This window comes from Anser cygnoides, chromosome 19 (genome assembly GCF_040182565.1).
Source record: "Anser cygnoides isolate HZ-2024a breed goose chromosome 19, Taihu_goose_T2T_genome, whole genome shotgun sequence".
NCBI classification, from domain to species: Eukaryota; Metazoa; Chordata; class Aves; order Anseriformes; family Anatidae; genus Anser; species Anser cygnoides.
Genome location: NC_089891.1, coordinates 7,774,601 through 7,791,172, shown reverse-complemented (window position 1 = coordinate 7,791,172; position 16,572 = coordinate 7,774,601). Strand labels below are relative to the sequence as shown.

At 41.3% G+C, this 16,572-nt stretch overlaps 1 protein-coding gene across 7 annotated transcripts in view; it reads right to left on the bottom strand.

The window, feature by feature from the left end:
- Positions 1 to 16,572, bottom strand: part of TOM1L1 (target of myb1 like 1 membrane trafficking protein) — a 428,506-nt gene that overhangs the window by 14,103 nt on the left and 397,831 nt on the right. For 3 of the 7 annotated variants that reach the window (XM_013178890.3, XM_013178887.3, XM_048064451.2), the window contains 2 exons: positions 1,842 to 1,991; positions 1,269 to 1,388 (listed from right to left, as the gene is read on the bottom strand). In XM_013178890.3, coding sequence (XP_013034344.1) covers positions 1,269 to 1,388; positions 1,842 to 1,991 — 270 coding nt within the window. Of the gene's footprint in view, positions 1 to 1,268; positions 1,389 to 1,841; positions 1,992 to 7,566; positions 7,646 to 9,868; positions 9,954 to 10,049; positions 11,007 to 16,572 lie in introns of those variants that run through there. The other 4 variants (XM_048064450.2, XM_048064449.2, XM_048064452.2 and 1 more) reach the window with 4 other exon arrangements.

Genomic DNA, 16,572 nt, shown 5'->3' with positions numbered 1-16,572 from the left:
CGGACAGATATATGTGGTACACAGAATTGTCTCTACTGCAATTGGTGAGGAAAGATTTATTGTCCAGTGAAAGCACTTTCAAATGTTCAAAATACAGCTTGTTCAAACAGCCATAAATACCCGAGCTTTTGTGCGCTTCACTATTCAGTCATCAAATCAAGCTCAGGATGATTGAATCGTTCCTGTCTACGCTGATTACAGACATCTAATTCTATAATTGCAAGGTTCTACCCAATAGTGAATGCTTTCACACTTCCCCAAGTCTTGTGAAAACTCTTCTGCTAGAAAACACATTCTGGAGAGAATTGCTGTAAAGCATGTACTGTATTTTCAGCCAATGCCCAAAGCTCAGAACATATTTACATTTAATTTATCCTAGACACTACACAATGGTATCTATGATATATGCTTAAATAACAAAGGTAGAGATTAGCCACAAGGTCAAATATTATTGTGTATAAGATGTGCAAACAACTTGAGAGACCTCTCTTACAGATTTACACCTCTCTCAGTTTAAAAATTAAACATAGATTATGTTCCAAGGAGACCTTATTACAGCCTTCCAACAAATAAAGGGGGGCCTACAAGAAAGAGGGGGAGAGACTTCACCAGGGCGTGTAGCAACAGGACAAAGGGTAATGGCTTTAAACTCAAAAAAGAACAGATTTAGATTAGATACTAGGAAGAAATTCTTCACTATGAGGGTGGTGAGGCACTGGACCAATTTGCCCAGAGAGGCTGTGGACACCCCCTCCCTGGAGGTGTTCAGGGTCGACTGGATGAGACCCTGGGCAACCTGATCTAGTGCAAAGTGTCTCCGCTTGTGGCAGAGGGGATGGAACCATGTGATCATTAAGTTCCTTCCCAACCCAAATCATTCTATGATTGTATCAATGCTCAAATTCTGAATGGTATGTGCTTTCATGAAAATCTTAATCATTTTAGTTGAAAACATTTCAATTCTTTAAATGCTTTGGAAGTCTTAAGAGACACATGCTTCTTTTTTGAGAACATACTCACTAATTTGTGGCTTGAAGTAAAATAAAGACACTAGTATATAGGCCAAGTTTCTTTGTTGTTATCTTAGCTGTTATAATTGAAACTGATTTCTGCTCACGTGTTCAAGTAGATTGGTCATACTCTGCCCTGAAGCATTTAAAAAACAAAACAAAAACAAACACACCTTCTATGTCCACAGAGCTCATACAATTAACACATCCTGTTTCTGATTTACAATGACTTAATGAAGTATCCCTGTGTATCCCCACCTTAGGTCCCCCTGTGCTGGTGTCAGCAGATGGAAACTCCACTCCTTTCTTCAGCAATTCTAGATAAACTTCTTTTACTTCGGTCACATCCACCATTCCTTGGAACCCTCGTGCCCATGTCTGGATTTGAAACAACAGTAACAGTCACAGAAATGGACAGCCAGTGGGGTCAGACAAGCCCTTCTAAAACATACAGTCCTAAAGGCAGGCAATTCCCTCCATGTGAACTGAATGTTTTCTCCCCCCACCCAATCCAACTAACTCCACTCAAAACAGGAGGACCACTACCAAAGCTCTGAAGTTCCCTCTCACCCTGCTTACACTCACAGAGGAAGCACACACACAGACTGGGAGATGAATATAAAAAGTGGAGGTTGACAGTTTTCCAGGACTGTTTCTAGCTCTCTCTTTTTGTCTTCCACTCTGTGCTACTACTGCATGAAGCAGATGCAGAGGAATAAAGTCCACTTTAGTAAGAGGTTCCCATGGGTACACTGCAGTACAGAAACTGGCTGCATCATTAAATCTTTACCATACAGCAGAAACACAACACTCAGTTTACTCTAGACTTACCATGATGAAAGTCAAGATTCTCTCCTGCATGTCAATTGGCAGGTTGTATCTTGGATTCAGTAGTTTCACCAGCTTGTCCTTACAAAAGTCTTTCTTCACAACTAAAGACTGGAATCTAGGACCACAGTTCTGCACACACATGTCAAGCAGCTGCGCATACAAAAACTTCTGTTACAAAGATGCTATGAACAGAAAAACTTGAGTGCTTTTGCTTCTTTTTGTTTAAATTGTTCCAAGGTGTTGTAGAGAAAGAGTACTAATGGATATGAACGGACTACTGCCAACAGTCTCACCACGTTGTCTGAGGAGGTTACTAGAAGGAAACATAAGTTCACTATGTGTTTTGCTATTCCTATGCAGATACAAAATGAAATGGGTTACCCAGGATTAAACTATTTTAACAGAGAAGCATGTCACAGCAGTTACTGAACACACAGTACTTTAATAGCGTGAAATCTGTCCATAGCCTGAAAAAATGACTTGTACAGATTCAGTAACAGAATTAATTCAATGCCTAGCAAACAGGTACCCTAGTCTAATAGTAAGCTTGTTTTCTTCTCCCAGAGAGCTCTTCAGAATCTAAATGCACCTCTTCTAATCTGTCCTCTAAAGTGAGAGACTAATGAAAAAATAGAAAAGAACAAATTCAACTACTCAAGAGTACAATTTCTCCATATGTTTTAAAGGTCACATTGATTTGAAGCAGAACAAGTGAATTGCTCCAATTGTCAGATTCATCTTCACAAAAGAAGACTACTTTAAAAACTGCCTGGAATGCTCAGAATGGGATCCGTGCAAGCAGCATGTCTGCCCTACCAAGTACAGAGGCATGTCACCGTCATGTAAGACTTCTCCCTTGTACATTGGAGGTAGCTGGCTGCAATTCCCATGTTACAGAAGAGCTATCAAAGGCTGTCAGTACATCCCAACCACCTGAAATCAGCCCCATACAAGTTTTGTTCGGAAACTGAGGCCGATTGGATCATGTGCAGAATTACGAACAGAACTCACCTCACCTGGCTTAAATCTGAAGGCCAGCCAGAGGACTATGATGGCCCATGTAAAGAAAAATAATCACTTCTGCTTTTCACTCATCATCCTTATTTTTAATTTCTCTCCCAATTTAAGAGTGAGAATGGAAAAGTGAAAGCAAAGGGTAGAATTCACAGAAGTTTGCAAAATGTTGTGGTTTTAGTCATAAAACTTCCCCAGAATCATGCAATAGACAGGATGTATTTGCAAAAGGATACATGGATTTTTAAGAATGCTACTGTAATCATGATTGAAGTAGGTTAAATATGCTCTCCTATTCAGGGCAGACTACATTCGGCTATGTTGAAGTCCTTTTAGTAACTCATTTTCCAGCCTCAGGACTTGGGGATTTCCTCCCAGTGTTATCAGGAACTTACGGGAGAAGATGCTTAAGACCAGAAGAAGATATATTGTTGAAATGAAAAGAGAGTAGAACAAAGAGACACTGGCAGACTGCTGTGCAAAATAACTGAGAGATAATTACCAAAAAATCTTGGCTCAAATCATTATTTTTCATTTGAAAGAGTACATGAAACACATGCTAATAAGCCAAGTCATTTGCCTGTGCAGTACTTCAAAGATGGTTTGTGTAGAACATTTTCAGCCCAGTGCATGGGAAATTTGGTATGCTACTCCCTATTATTAATTCTTTATATAAGGGACCGAGTATTTACCCTCTGAATGAAAGTACTGAAGCTAATGGGCTAGATCCTCCACTCAATTATGCCAGTCCAGCCCACTTACAGTGAAACTAAGCTGGTGTAAGAGAAAGAAGAATTTGACTTAATTATTTTTAACTGGACCATTCACGAACAAGCCACTTCATACTAATAACACCTTTCATTAGAATTTCAATATGGTTATTTATCATTGCTAATAGGACTGCACCTTCCCGAGCAGTTCCATTGGAACAAATGGATCCAAGGGGGCCAAGTCAAGCAGTGCTTCACATAGCGCAACGAAATCTCAATAGAAACATGTTCTAATAACAGAAATGGCAAATTAACCTGAATCAACTCATTAACCTTCCTCTGGATGATTGCTGGAACTGACAGAGCTGCTATGTTCCAGGCTAACTGATACCAAACATCCAGCTAAGAGAGCTGCACTGAGCAGGAAGGAGGGAGAATTGCACAGTCAAAGCCTTGGGGTTCACAGAAAACTGAGATGATATAAGGCAAACTGTTAAAAACTGTATGGCAGAAACAAGATGGGAGAAGCTATGAAGGATAACAAAAGAAAAGTCAACTATATTCCTTATCAATACAGGCCTTACTAAGAATCCAGTAGGGCTAACTGCTCATCTAAAGCAGCCAGATGTTTTCCAAAAGCTGTAGTGAACGGATTTAGTCTGCAACAGATACCTCTCAAACCTAATGTGAATGCAAGAAACACAGACGAACAGTTTGCCTTTTAGTATTTCTGAGAGATAAGTTGTCAATCCCTCTCCAGGATTATACTCTACTGAACTTATAGTGATGCCCTACCCAGTAGAGGTTTTGAACAGCAGACACTATTTCTAGGTGCCAACTCCTAAAAGATACTTTTGCATTTCAAAACACTGATTTTTCAGAATGTCTTGAATTTTTCAAAAAACATGCATTGAAATACAGATTACTTTTGCTCCCACTCAATATCTTTTATTTTTCTCTTTGTCCATACGCACCATAAAGTGCAATAAAATCTTACATTTCTGCCCACAGCTTTATATGTAAGTGTGTGTGTTAACACAGGTGCAGAGAAGGACACATTTAATAAACGACTCCCCCATGTGCTGTTCAGTTCCTAAGACCTTACAAGATTCAGAACTGGGGCACGGCAGTAAATGCTTTAAAAAAAATCAAGGGAGATCTACAGAGACATCTGAACAGGTGTCTCAGCATTAACTACATAAACAGATTTTACATATCCAAAGCCTATTAATCATAAGGAGGCAGGTAACACACACATTTTGCTGGATTCCTGCCTAAAAGTTCTAATCCTCTTCATTCCCTGATTGCAAAATCAGCACTGCCAAGCCTGATCACTTGGCTTTACCAAAGACAGCACAATGCAACTTCACGGCCTGACATGCATACACCTCGATCCACGTGACTTCACAAGCACCAGGTGACTTCCCTAGATCAGAGTACATGGAGTTAAGGCACAGCCAACACATTATACAGCTGGCACTCACCCTTCTTCCTGCAAGTAAATAAATACTCATCTAAGACACACGAGGAGGCAGACACTGCTGAGATTTAACACATCTTGATGACAGAATCAGGGCTAACCCATGCAGTCATGCTACTTCAGACGAGGACTTTCACATTTCACTCTGTGTACCTTCTCTGGGAAGGAAATTCTTTAGAAAGCAGTTTCATTAGAAAGACTAAATTCCCAAATTTTATAGTTGAGTAAACAAATGTGTAACGAGGAACATTTCAAAGCAGAAGTGGCTTCTAGATCTGTTTCCTTCTAATAGTTCCATCTACTGTAGGTAGGAGAGACAATGTGATGCAGTGTCTCAAAAGCATGAAGTCAGCATTCACTGTAGGAAACACAAGCAATAAAGCAAAGCTTTATTAAATTAAAGTACAGCTCTTAAAAAAGGAGACCTTATTTTTGGAGAAATCTGAGAGAAAACGAATGATTTTTAAAAGATAATAGTTGAGGGTAGTCTTGTGGTTTTTTTTTTTTTTTTAGAAACTGAAAATTGCTTTTTTCTGCTTGCAATGACTTATTGTTCCAATGCAAGCACTTCAAAATGAGAAACAGGAACAATGTAATTCATGCAATCAAGAAAGTAGAACAGAAAAATAGCACACAGAAGGACTGATTTAGAAACAAAGGAGTTAAAGTAATACATGGTTAGCAATGAGATCAAAGGAAAGGTTTTACATGTGCTAAACTGATAGCAGTACAGGTAGAAAAGGAGAAAAAAAGAAAGGAGGTAAGGACAGAAGGTCTTGCAGAAGAACAAAAGCAGGGACAGAGTTAGAGGAAACGTTGGCACTTATTTAAAAAAATAAATGTTAAGGAACACGCGGAGAAGGAATATGAAGCTAGGCCAAAAAGCTGTGATTGCCTGGCAGACATGGCTAAATGTGTACATGGGAGTGGGTGAGAACAGACATGGAGAAAGAGCCTGCAACTGTAAAGAGACCGTGAGAAAGTGCTGAACTAGAAGCACAGCTGAAACCCGGTACACACTCCACCTCTAAGCAAATAGAAAAAGCTTCCAGGTAAACACAACAAAGCTTTTCCTTGGATACACCTGGCACATGATCCTTCTCTTGTTTCTATGAGAAGAGCACCTTGAGCATGTCTGCTGAGTAAATATCCAAATAAAGACTCCGAAATCTTAAGCACTGGACCATCAAAACTCCAGTTGACCGTATCAGATGTTCAGAGGATTAAGGTGCACGAAGACTGTAGGAGAAAGCATGCAGATCTGATACAGGGATTACAACTGCAGCGGAAACCGAGTGTTTCTGTTATGCAAACACACAAAACACGCAAAAAGGTGACTCATGAGACAGTGGAGGAGGAAATCAGGGAAGAAGTGCGGAAGTGGAATGAGCTGCAGGTATACATTGGTATGTGCAACACATTTATCTGCATCTCTAACTTGTCAAGTGACACTTAGGCAATTGCTAAGTGACCTAAAATTCAACACTATCAATCACTTATCTTCCTTAATCACTTCTCTACATGTATTGATATAGATAACTATTTTGCACAACAAATACCAAACCTGTGAATAATAGTACCCAATGTAATGCAGACAAGCCTCTTATACCCTTATAGCCTCATACACTTTTTAAAAAAGGAAATTGTGTATATATTTATATAGTGTGTATATATATGTATATTTTTTTTCTAAACAAAATAACAAAAGACAAATCCGCAGTAGCTTAAAACAAAACCAACATGATTCTTCTCACAACTGTACTATTGTCAGCCACAACCAACTCAGGTAGGGACTTCTGGACTTAGGACAGCGTTAGGAACTTCTTGCTACTGCCCCCATTATCAGTGTAGTGGAGAACAGAGAACTATGTTAGCGTGCTCCAGTAAATCTTAAATTGACCGAAATCCCAAACTCTGGGAAAGCTGAAACACACCGTCATATTCTGAAGGCCAGGGTATCTATCTCAAGCGAGGATATTCCCGGTCACTCCAACCCTTAGTCATAACATCTGAACCTTGCAGGGCTTATCCTGTGTCTTATTGCCTCTCTTAGCTCACCATTGTTTTCCCTTCATTCAAATTTCTTACTGTATGCAATAACACTTGCTTTTACAAAACGAGTATCACACATTCCACCACACAACACAGCATACTTAGTTTAACCAAGATCAGTACCACAAGGTGAGTAATAGAACAGTCAAATGTGGCTTTTATGTAATATCCCAAGTTCGGTATCTTTCACAAACAGGTGGAGCACTCACAAAGGGACAGTCACAGGAGTAAATAAGAACCAAACTATTCCTATTCAGTGCAGGCTTAAAAAAAAAAAAGAGCAACAATAAATTCAGGAAAAATGAGCACCAGAAGACCTTCTGGCCTGCACTGGTAGTTCTATACACACAAACAACAAAGACAGAAAACGTCCTGTAGAGTCACGTCAGTGACTAATTTGCATGCCATCTTATCATTTAAAATGTTTTCCTTCTTAGTGTCTAATTAATATTAATATAGCTGTACTTACAGACAGGGTAAGCCTGATCTCCTTATGGTTACAGTTTTTGGAGAGCTTTTTCTTTAACGCTTTAACTGCATCTTTAGGTCTGTGACAAGAAATTAAATAGAAAAGGTTACCCGTGAAATTGACGTTTTTTTCTACTTCATAACTTCAACCTAGATCTAAAAATACTCGTCTGAGATATGGAACCAAATTCATTCTTGTATTTACACCCACATAAAAACAGAGTAATTGCCCCAATGATTCCAGCAAAATCACTTCAGCACTAAGCTAGAGTAACAAAGCACTGAATCAGGTTTGTTACTGCAGGCTGTGCGTTACTCTTGAGCTTGTGCAGAGATTCTTCTCTGCAGGGTCTCCTCCAAAATTATGCTATTTCACTGCTGTACAATAGATTTACTTATCTAACTTTCATTGCTATGAAAGGGAATAGGAATTGCCAAAGGTATCAAGAGTTGGCTGGTACCTATTTTTCATACATGATGCGATCAAAAATATTCTCCAGAGAGTGCTGTAAGAAGTAGGGGTGTCTTGGCTAACTTCCAATCTTATAATTGCTGAATGCTTTTAACTAATCTGAGTAATTACCATGTACAGATGGACAACCCATTCCACCCAAGAGATAGTGGCATCTCCATCCTAGTCATTTTCATTTCTATATATACACCCCATATCTTTTAAATATCTATGTAGGAGGAAGAGGGTGGAAGATGGTATCAAGCTTACCACATGTGGGAAATAATTTTGGCTGATTAATATGGACTATGCATAGTGTACCCAGATATTACACCTATTAGGGTCAGCTCAATGATCAACAAAAACAAGATGTCCTAAAGCCTCTTTAGGATCTCTCTAAAATCTAAGATGACACCATATGCATAAATTGAATATTTCAATAAGAAAAAAAAATCTTTGTTGAAAATTTCAGTCATTGACTTTAAATGAGTACTTAGCACTACTGCGTTTTTCAGTTTGAAAGGCCTGTTGTACTTCATACTAAAAAGAAAAGAGATTTCTCTATGTTTTTTATCCTATGGCAACAGAGTTGCCATACCAAGTACCATGTATCAAGTCAAAATGCACGTGATGGATGGGAGCGGGAGAGGAAAGCTTCCCCTTGCAGAAAGCTACACCACGACACCGCTCTTGCTTCTTGCTCCCTCTCTGAAGCATCTGGAAATGCTCTGGTCAGGAGCTGGGTATTACGTTAAAATAACCATTTGCCTAATTATATACAGCAGTTCTGCTGTTCCTTACATCCTGTTACAGACTGGGACTAGTAGCAGTTGCCTAGAAGGACCTCCTCTGTAAGCATAAGCTGTACACAAGAGGAAGTAGTTTATTAAAAAAAGCTCTGTTGCATAGAAACTCCACATAAAAACTAACAAAGAGGGACAAAGAGTGCTGTAGCTCTTGGCAGCGACTGGAATGGAGTTATTACTGACCCTCCAAGCTCTAAGAGCCCCAGGTGAGAGCATGAAATCATGAAAAAAAAAATGAAAAGAAGGAAAATTTGATATAAAAGAAGATACTTGTACAGAAACTAAGGAATACCTTGTTCTCCTGGAGAAAAACCTCCAGTCAGCGTTAAAATATGCCCCTGCTAGTGAGTGCTCACAATGCGGTGCAGCGGCAGATCTTACACAGGAGTTAATTTTCTTCTCCCCCTTTTACAGGTGACAGCAAGGAAGTGACCAAGCAAACCAGAACCTGGCTGTCGGGTGCTAGGGGCCACCTGCGCCCCATGACCTGGGGAGCTCAGCAGGCAGGCGCCAGCCTCTTCACCCTGCTGCTGCAGGGCAGGTGGGCTGCGACACTGCCTCGTGGGGAAACCTGCTTCAGTTAAAAGGCCACAGTGTTTAAAACCGTGTTGCAGGAGAACAAATGCCCAAGGTCTTTTCCCAGTTGGGATTTTGCAGAGCACGGGGGGGGGACCTGTTCAGCCTGACAAGCAGCACGGGTTACCTGAAACACGCCAGACGCAGGTGAGAAACCTAAGCTAACACCTTGCATGGGGCAGAGCCCCCAAGCCTAATCCCTCAGAGTGCTGATGGCTCAGCAAGGGGCACCGGGACAGGCACAGATCCCTGCTCTCCGCTGTTATTTCGTTTTAGGCAACTTTATACGCTCATCACATGTCACCTGCTTGACTTTGTCCTGCCCTCGAGCAGCACGGTACGAAGTAGGAACTGCCCCGAACATGGAAACCCGGACGCCGCGCCTCCCGCAGGAGACGGCGGGCAGGCGACAGCCCTGGGGAGCCCCCACCGCGCCCCGAGCCTCTCCGGGACCGACCCTAGCAGCTCACCCCTCTTCCGTGGCGTTGATCACATCGCAGATGTGCAGGAACTGCCCCCACTCCTCCGTCTGCAGCGCTCCGAACGTCGCCCGCTCTGAAAGGCCAAGGGGGACCCGTTCAGGCGGGCGGGACGCGGCGACCCCCGGCTCCCCCTCACGGCCGGGCGGGACGCGGCTCCCCCGCTACTCACCGATCAGGCTGCCCACGGCGGTGCCGAAAGGATCCTTCGGAGCCTTCCCGAAGGCCATGGCCGCTGCCGGCTGGCTGCGCGGGGCGGCGGCAGCCCCGTCCCGTCGCGTCCCGTCCCGTCCCGTCCCCGGCCGCTCGCCTCCTGCCCCCGCCGGGCGCTCCCTTGTGGGGCCGGGGCGGAGCCGCCTGCAGGTACCAGCAGCGAGAAGCCAAGAACGGGCCGGGCCGGGCCGGGTAGGACAGGGCAGCACCGCCCCCAGGGCAGGGGCTCCCCGCCCCGCCTGGGCAAACAAACGTTCACTCGGCGCCGGGCGGCCGCGGCCTGCGCGGCTTACCCCGGGAAGGCGCCTCAGCCATCGCCGGGAGCGGCCGGGACCGGCCGGGAGCCCCCCGGTGGCGGCAGAGGGGGCTCCCTCAGCCCTCCTCTCCTCGGGACCGGCCGCCGAGCCCACCGCAAACTCTCGGTCACGGTGGGAGGCGGCTCGCCGCTGCCCCAGGGGCTCTGCCTGGTGGCACCCGGGACGTGGGGACTTGAGTTTTTGCGGGGGAAAAAGTCTGCCTTGCAACACTCACCTACAGCCATCGGTGCCGTGGGACAAACTATGTCACTTACTGTGTGTTTTCAGCTATGTTAAAGAACTGTTCTCATAGCAGAGCTGATCTAAAGCTCAGCTTTATGAGCTAAGTGATAAAAGTTGCACTTCAGGTAAGACACCACAGGAAAGGAGGCTATGCAAATGCAGCAAAATAGAATTCACACTTTTACACTGATACCTGATGCGATTTGCTGATTAAACTGATTACACAATTCATTTAGTTTAAAGGAATAGCACAAGCAGTAATGAGAAGCTCTGCTACGCTACACTGCACACACGTTTCAAACTTTCAAACACCACTATGAAATCACCAGGGCTGCCCACGTTTCTCAAACCCAGATATTTTTTTCCATTTCACGGGCTGAAAAGGAGCCGATGCACCAGTCTCAAAGCAGCAGTAAAAAAGCAGTGCATGCAACTTACATCCTTGAAGTCACCCTTTGTGTTCCGCAGGAACCGCTAACACATTCCTCACCGCATACACGTTTCCACATGTGGGACTTTCTTGCTACAATTACTATCAATGTCTTCCATTGTGCCACTTCATCACGAGTTTGACTTTATCTCAGACCTGTACAATACTCGGGAAGGAATGTGGCATGAATGAAAATTAAAAACTCAGCTGTAGTTTTTGTTGACTGAGACTTGTAATTATTTCAGTATCAAACAAACATGGAATCATTTTAACCTGCATTTGAGTACAGCTTAATCAGTCATACATCAAAACATGATATAACCAAATAAGTAATTTGCCTGGCATTAGAATTTCATGAATTAACAAAGCCGTATTTGCACTGATTGTGAGAGTTCTTCCTAGGATAAACTCATCTCACTTTCTTTTGCATAACTCTATGGCTCCATCTACTGGACAGCTTTAACATAAAAGCTGGAGAAGAACATACTCTTTTGTGTACCTACAAACATCTCAACAAATGCAAGTTATCGATCAACTTGCCTGTAAGTTCTTGCATTTACAGTGAATTTAGGAGCTGAGTCTTTTTCTGACACTTTCTATAATAAATGGGTGCCATTAATCATATAGATTGAGACTTTTTCTAATGATCATGTCTCGATTTTCTATGCTTCTGTTATTCTCGTCATTTGGTTTTAAACCAGACAGCATCTATCAAAGACAGACTTGATTTATTCTTGCATGCAGAATTTAGAAAGACATCCTCTAAAGTTAGTGTTTATTTCATTTACTCTTTAAAACCTAAACTGAAATAAGGGCCTATTTAAATTAGCCCTTGTTAAACCTGCAATTTGAGTCAGATCTTGTTTCAGAGAGCATATTTTGTTGCACTGCTGAGAGGAAAAAAATTAATGAAGCCCTTTTTCTTTGGAATTTACTGTTTAATGCTATTCAATGAAATCAGCTACTGGTCTAGAACTATAAACATCCAGAGAGCTTCAGGAATGGGTCTGCACAGAAGGTGCCTGCCTGACCCCTCAGCCTCCTCTAGACTGGAGACCTTGGTATTTAGCACTCAGTGATCCTTGCAATTTTACTATTATTGTACCTGAAATGTTATACTTAATTATTATTATTAAGGGACATTTTCAATCTTTTGTAAGCACACATAGTATATATACTAGCGTTTAAAAAAAAAAAAAGAGCAAGAAAGGAGGAAGAGCCTAAAACAAAAACAGGAAAGAATCCCAAACATGCATGAGAATATTCAGTCTTTTCAAGAATGTACAGAAAAATAGCTTTCAGCTTCTTCAAAGTCCCTGTGAAGTTTAGGTTTCCTCAGGCTCTGTTCTATCATAGCAGAGATGTATCAAACATCTCACATTTGAAATTAAGAACCAAAGTGAGATTTCAGTTCTAAACTTTATGTCATTGAAAAAAAAAAAAAAACCAAAACACAAAAGAACTCCTAAAAATACTGACAAGACACTTAAGATTTCAAAGGCCTTACTCTTATCAGTTCTGAGGTATCAGATACCTACAGACTTTGGAAATTCTTGCAATACTTGCAGTAAACTCACATGCAATAACATAAAGCTTACCTGCACACTTGAATTCCTCCATCTTTAGCAATCTGAGGTTAACCTTTAAGGTTTTTGTAAGGCTAAATAATTTCTCTTTGGAAAATATTTTGGAAAAAAAGTGTCTAGTGGCATAGTTTATGTCTGCCTGCCTGCCTCTTGAACATTTTATACCAGCATAAGCAGGCTTGTCAATATAACTTTATTTGTACTAGAGATTTTCTTGACATTGCCTTGTCAATTACAAATAAAAATCACATCTCTAACTGCCATAGATATGCAGAGATATATTTTTAAAAATTAATCTAGTTTTGCTGTTTTTTTTAAATTATATATCATTTATTTTTTTAAAAAATCACACCACCTTATTTAGTCTTCAGTCTTATTCTCAAGGATTTATGTACACACAACAGATTAAGTATTTCACTTGAATAGCTGTCACATTTATAGACTGATCTATGGTATTGACTTGTAACTGCTGTGATTTGCTGTATGTAAATTATAAACCATGGTGATGACTTTTGGAACAGTTTAAAAACAGTAGAGATTTTAAAGAAATCCTTATTTCTACAGAGATTTGTTGAGGAGTTGCAAAGTATTCCTTCCCCTGTCTCCCAAGAGCTACATTTACTCCCCCAGCATTCACCAGAAGTCTGTTTTTGTCCGAATCTTCCTCGTTATCCTGTACAACAAAGATACAATCAGCGGGATTCTCTCTGTAGCTCATTAGACCAGATGCTGGTTATGTCCTGTGCTGGAAGCTGAGCTTGAACAAACAGCCAGAGGGCTAGATCAAATCCCTTCTGCATAATCTCCATTAGCTTATTGCCTTCAGATAACAGCAAACCTAATCAAGAGCCATTTGGGCAAATTAAATTAATGCTCATCTTATTTGAGACCCAGCCTCGCTAGGAATACAGAGCCGTCCCTAAATATCTGTTGAAGTAATTACTATTTATTGAAAAAAAAAAATCCAACCTCAGATGCGTTAGCAGCAGTTTTAATTTGCCCATGGAGGAAGGGGAAGCAGTGCTGCAGCGAGGTGGCCGTGGCCTGCAGGGGCACGCTTGTCCAACCCAGCTCCCACTGCTCATGCTGCAGCTGATGGCAGCGAGGGCTTGTGCATGGGGAAGGCAATACCCATCGGTCACATCAAGTTTTCTTGCACATGTAGTGGGGGTCAGATGCAGCTTTTTAATGTTATAAAGCTGTCTTGTCATTTGGGAAAAACAAAACAAAACAGAACAAAAAACACCTCTGTGCATGCAATGCAAAGCTCTCTGACTGTAAAAGAGGGAAGGGATGTGGTATTTCGCAGGACTGACCAAGTCAGGTTCTCTCACTCTCAGTTCAGGGCTGCTTTTCCTGGACCCTGCAGCCTCAGCACACCCTCACTATCCTGCAGCTTTGATGCGATGTTGGGCAAATCTGTATTCTCCCCAATAACGAGACTCCCAAGTGGAAAACATCCCGCTTCAATAGCACACTATAAGAGTCACAAACTAATTAGAAAATAAATTTGAAATAAATAAAATGAACTTGGTAATTCAGCTTCACAGCAAACTAGCATATGAGAAGTGAGGAGCTTCCCTGTCATCTTGTCTGCAGAGGAAAATGGCAGGTAACTGGTTCACTTTTATGCTGTCGATAAAGAATGTATGAACTTGCCACACATTTATTTATATTAGAGGCTACTTAAAGAGGTTTCTTTCATAGGGATTCCTTTGTGAATTCTCTCAGTAACAGAACACAATTGTCCATTTAAAACAGGGATGCCTTCGAGTTATGATAATTTGCGTCTCTGTGGTACAGAGCATTGTGTACATCGCTGTGTGCTACAAGGCTAGTTTGATTTTGTTTTCAAAGCTATTTAAGTTCATAATAAAAGTTGTTCACATCTTGCTCAGCTGTAATACAGATTTCTTTGCCTCCAATGAACAAACTTGAAAAATTCTGTTATTAATTGGTGCACTTTATAAAATTAAAAATTACTTTACAAGAGATGAGGTGTGCAGATAGGACACCTGCATCCACAGCTGTACTGAAGCATGATATAACAAATATTTTTGTCTGCTATTTTAAAACAAAATAAAAATCAACAAAACAATTCCCAAATCCTTATGTATCAAGTATGTGGTATAAGAATCCTCTCAGAAGCTGCAGGAATCAACCTGAATCGACCTGATACTTTCAGTACCAGCAACAACCTTGATTATTTGGACACCACTGTACTTATCAGTGTAGAAAGCAATCCTGGAAGAAACTAAAATCCTCTAACTAAAATACCTTTGCACATTAGCAGTGGGTATGGCCTCTGCCATGAAAGTCACGTTGCTCTTAGTGACACTCCTGCTGCCGCTTCGCAAAGCAGCTCCAGGCAAGAGCTTAGTTCTGCACTGTGTCCTCTCACTTTCTTAATATTTGGAGAATGGCAATAGCTAAAACCAGATACTTTGAAAAAATACGCATTTAAAGCAAATAGTTTTCAAGCGCTGAGTGCGTTTTAAATAATTGCAGCAAGATCTGATTGCCCACAGCAGAAGTACTGGCTACTGGAACAAATATCCAAAAGCTTCTCAGTTGAACAATGAACGGATAGCTCGGTGTCACCCCCAGAGCCCCGGTTCAAATCCAAGCCATCTCCAACTAATGTAATACCATGCTGCTCACATGGCTATCTGCTGTCCTAATTAACCAGGAGTCTCAGCTGAGCTCTCTGCTGGATTTTAATTACAGAGTTATTAATTCATGGGGAAAAAATTGACAGATGTTTCAGGTTGGTCGTAGCAAATTAAAAGGCAGGTGCTTGGCACAAAAACTCAGAAATGATTAAACAAATGACTCAGGGATGTTTAGCTGTTCTGCAGTGAACAGGACACATAGTACCTTTCAGTATATTGTAGGGCAGGGTGACTTCTCAGGATAAGAATAACAATAGCAACAGATTTTGCTTTGTCTCATTTTTAAATGTAAAGAAGCTTATGAATGCATGTTCTTAATTTGGTTTACAATTTTGCTGGGTTCATTTTACTTCCCTTTCTTCTATAAATAAATTCCACTATTTTCTTAGATTGTTAGAAAGAAGTTTGTGCGATGCCAAGGTAAGTGAAGGAACTAGCTGTTTACACTACAGTTATTGTTACTCAGACTGAGAACATATATAGCATGAAGTAGAAAACTAATTTCTATCTCTTTTAAGGGACAACAACTGTTTTTGTAATTCTAATAATAACTGGAAGTGCTTGACAAAGAGGCTTATAAAAATGTTAGTGCAAATCAAACATGCATTAGAGGAAGGACAGGGATGGCCTAAAAAGCCACCAAGGAAGGATTAAAGGAAGGACTCTTTCTTAAAGGAAGGCAAACGCCTGCTCGGGACTACCAGTTTTGACAGGAATTCCCTGCCTGAAAAGTCCCTACTACGGGGACAACTAATGCTGTTCACATTGATTTCGTAGGAACTTCATGCAGTTTAACAGCACTTAAAATGAATAAGGAAAACATGTCAGCTGTGGAGCAAGTAGCACAGAGCAAATAATTTTCAGTTTGTGGTGAGACAATGTTTGACAAAACAGTGTTCCACAGGTGACAAGTGTGACACTTGTCTGAGGTACTGAACGCATGCTCACTCACACCCTCACCTTCCATAGTTACATGTCCCATGGTATTTTTGCACAATTTTCCCCAAAATATTCATTTATTTTCATGGAAGGCCATACACCGCCATACACTTCTCATTTGATTTAATGTTTTCTGCTGCTTGTTTCCTTTTCTTTTTCTTTGCCAGTAGAAGTGTTTCCAGGCCCACTCCTCCACTCGTTCTTTAGACAAAATTGTTCCCTAAAATGTTTTCCATCCACTTATTCCTGGAGCTTTGTCCACAATAAAGATTCCTTCCACCATTAACTTAAACACAAAGCCTCGAAATGAGTGCTG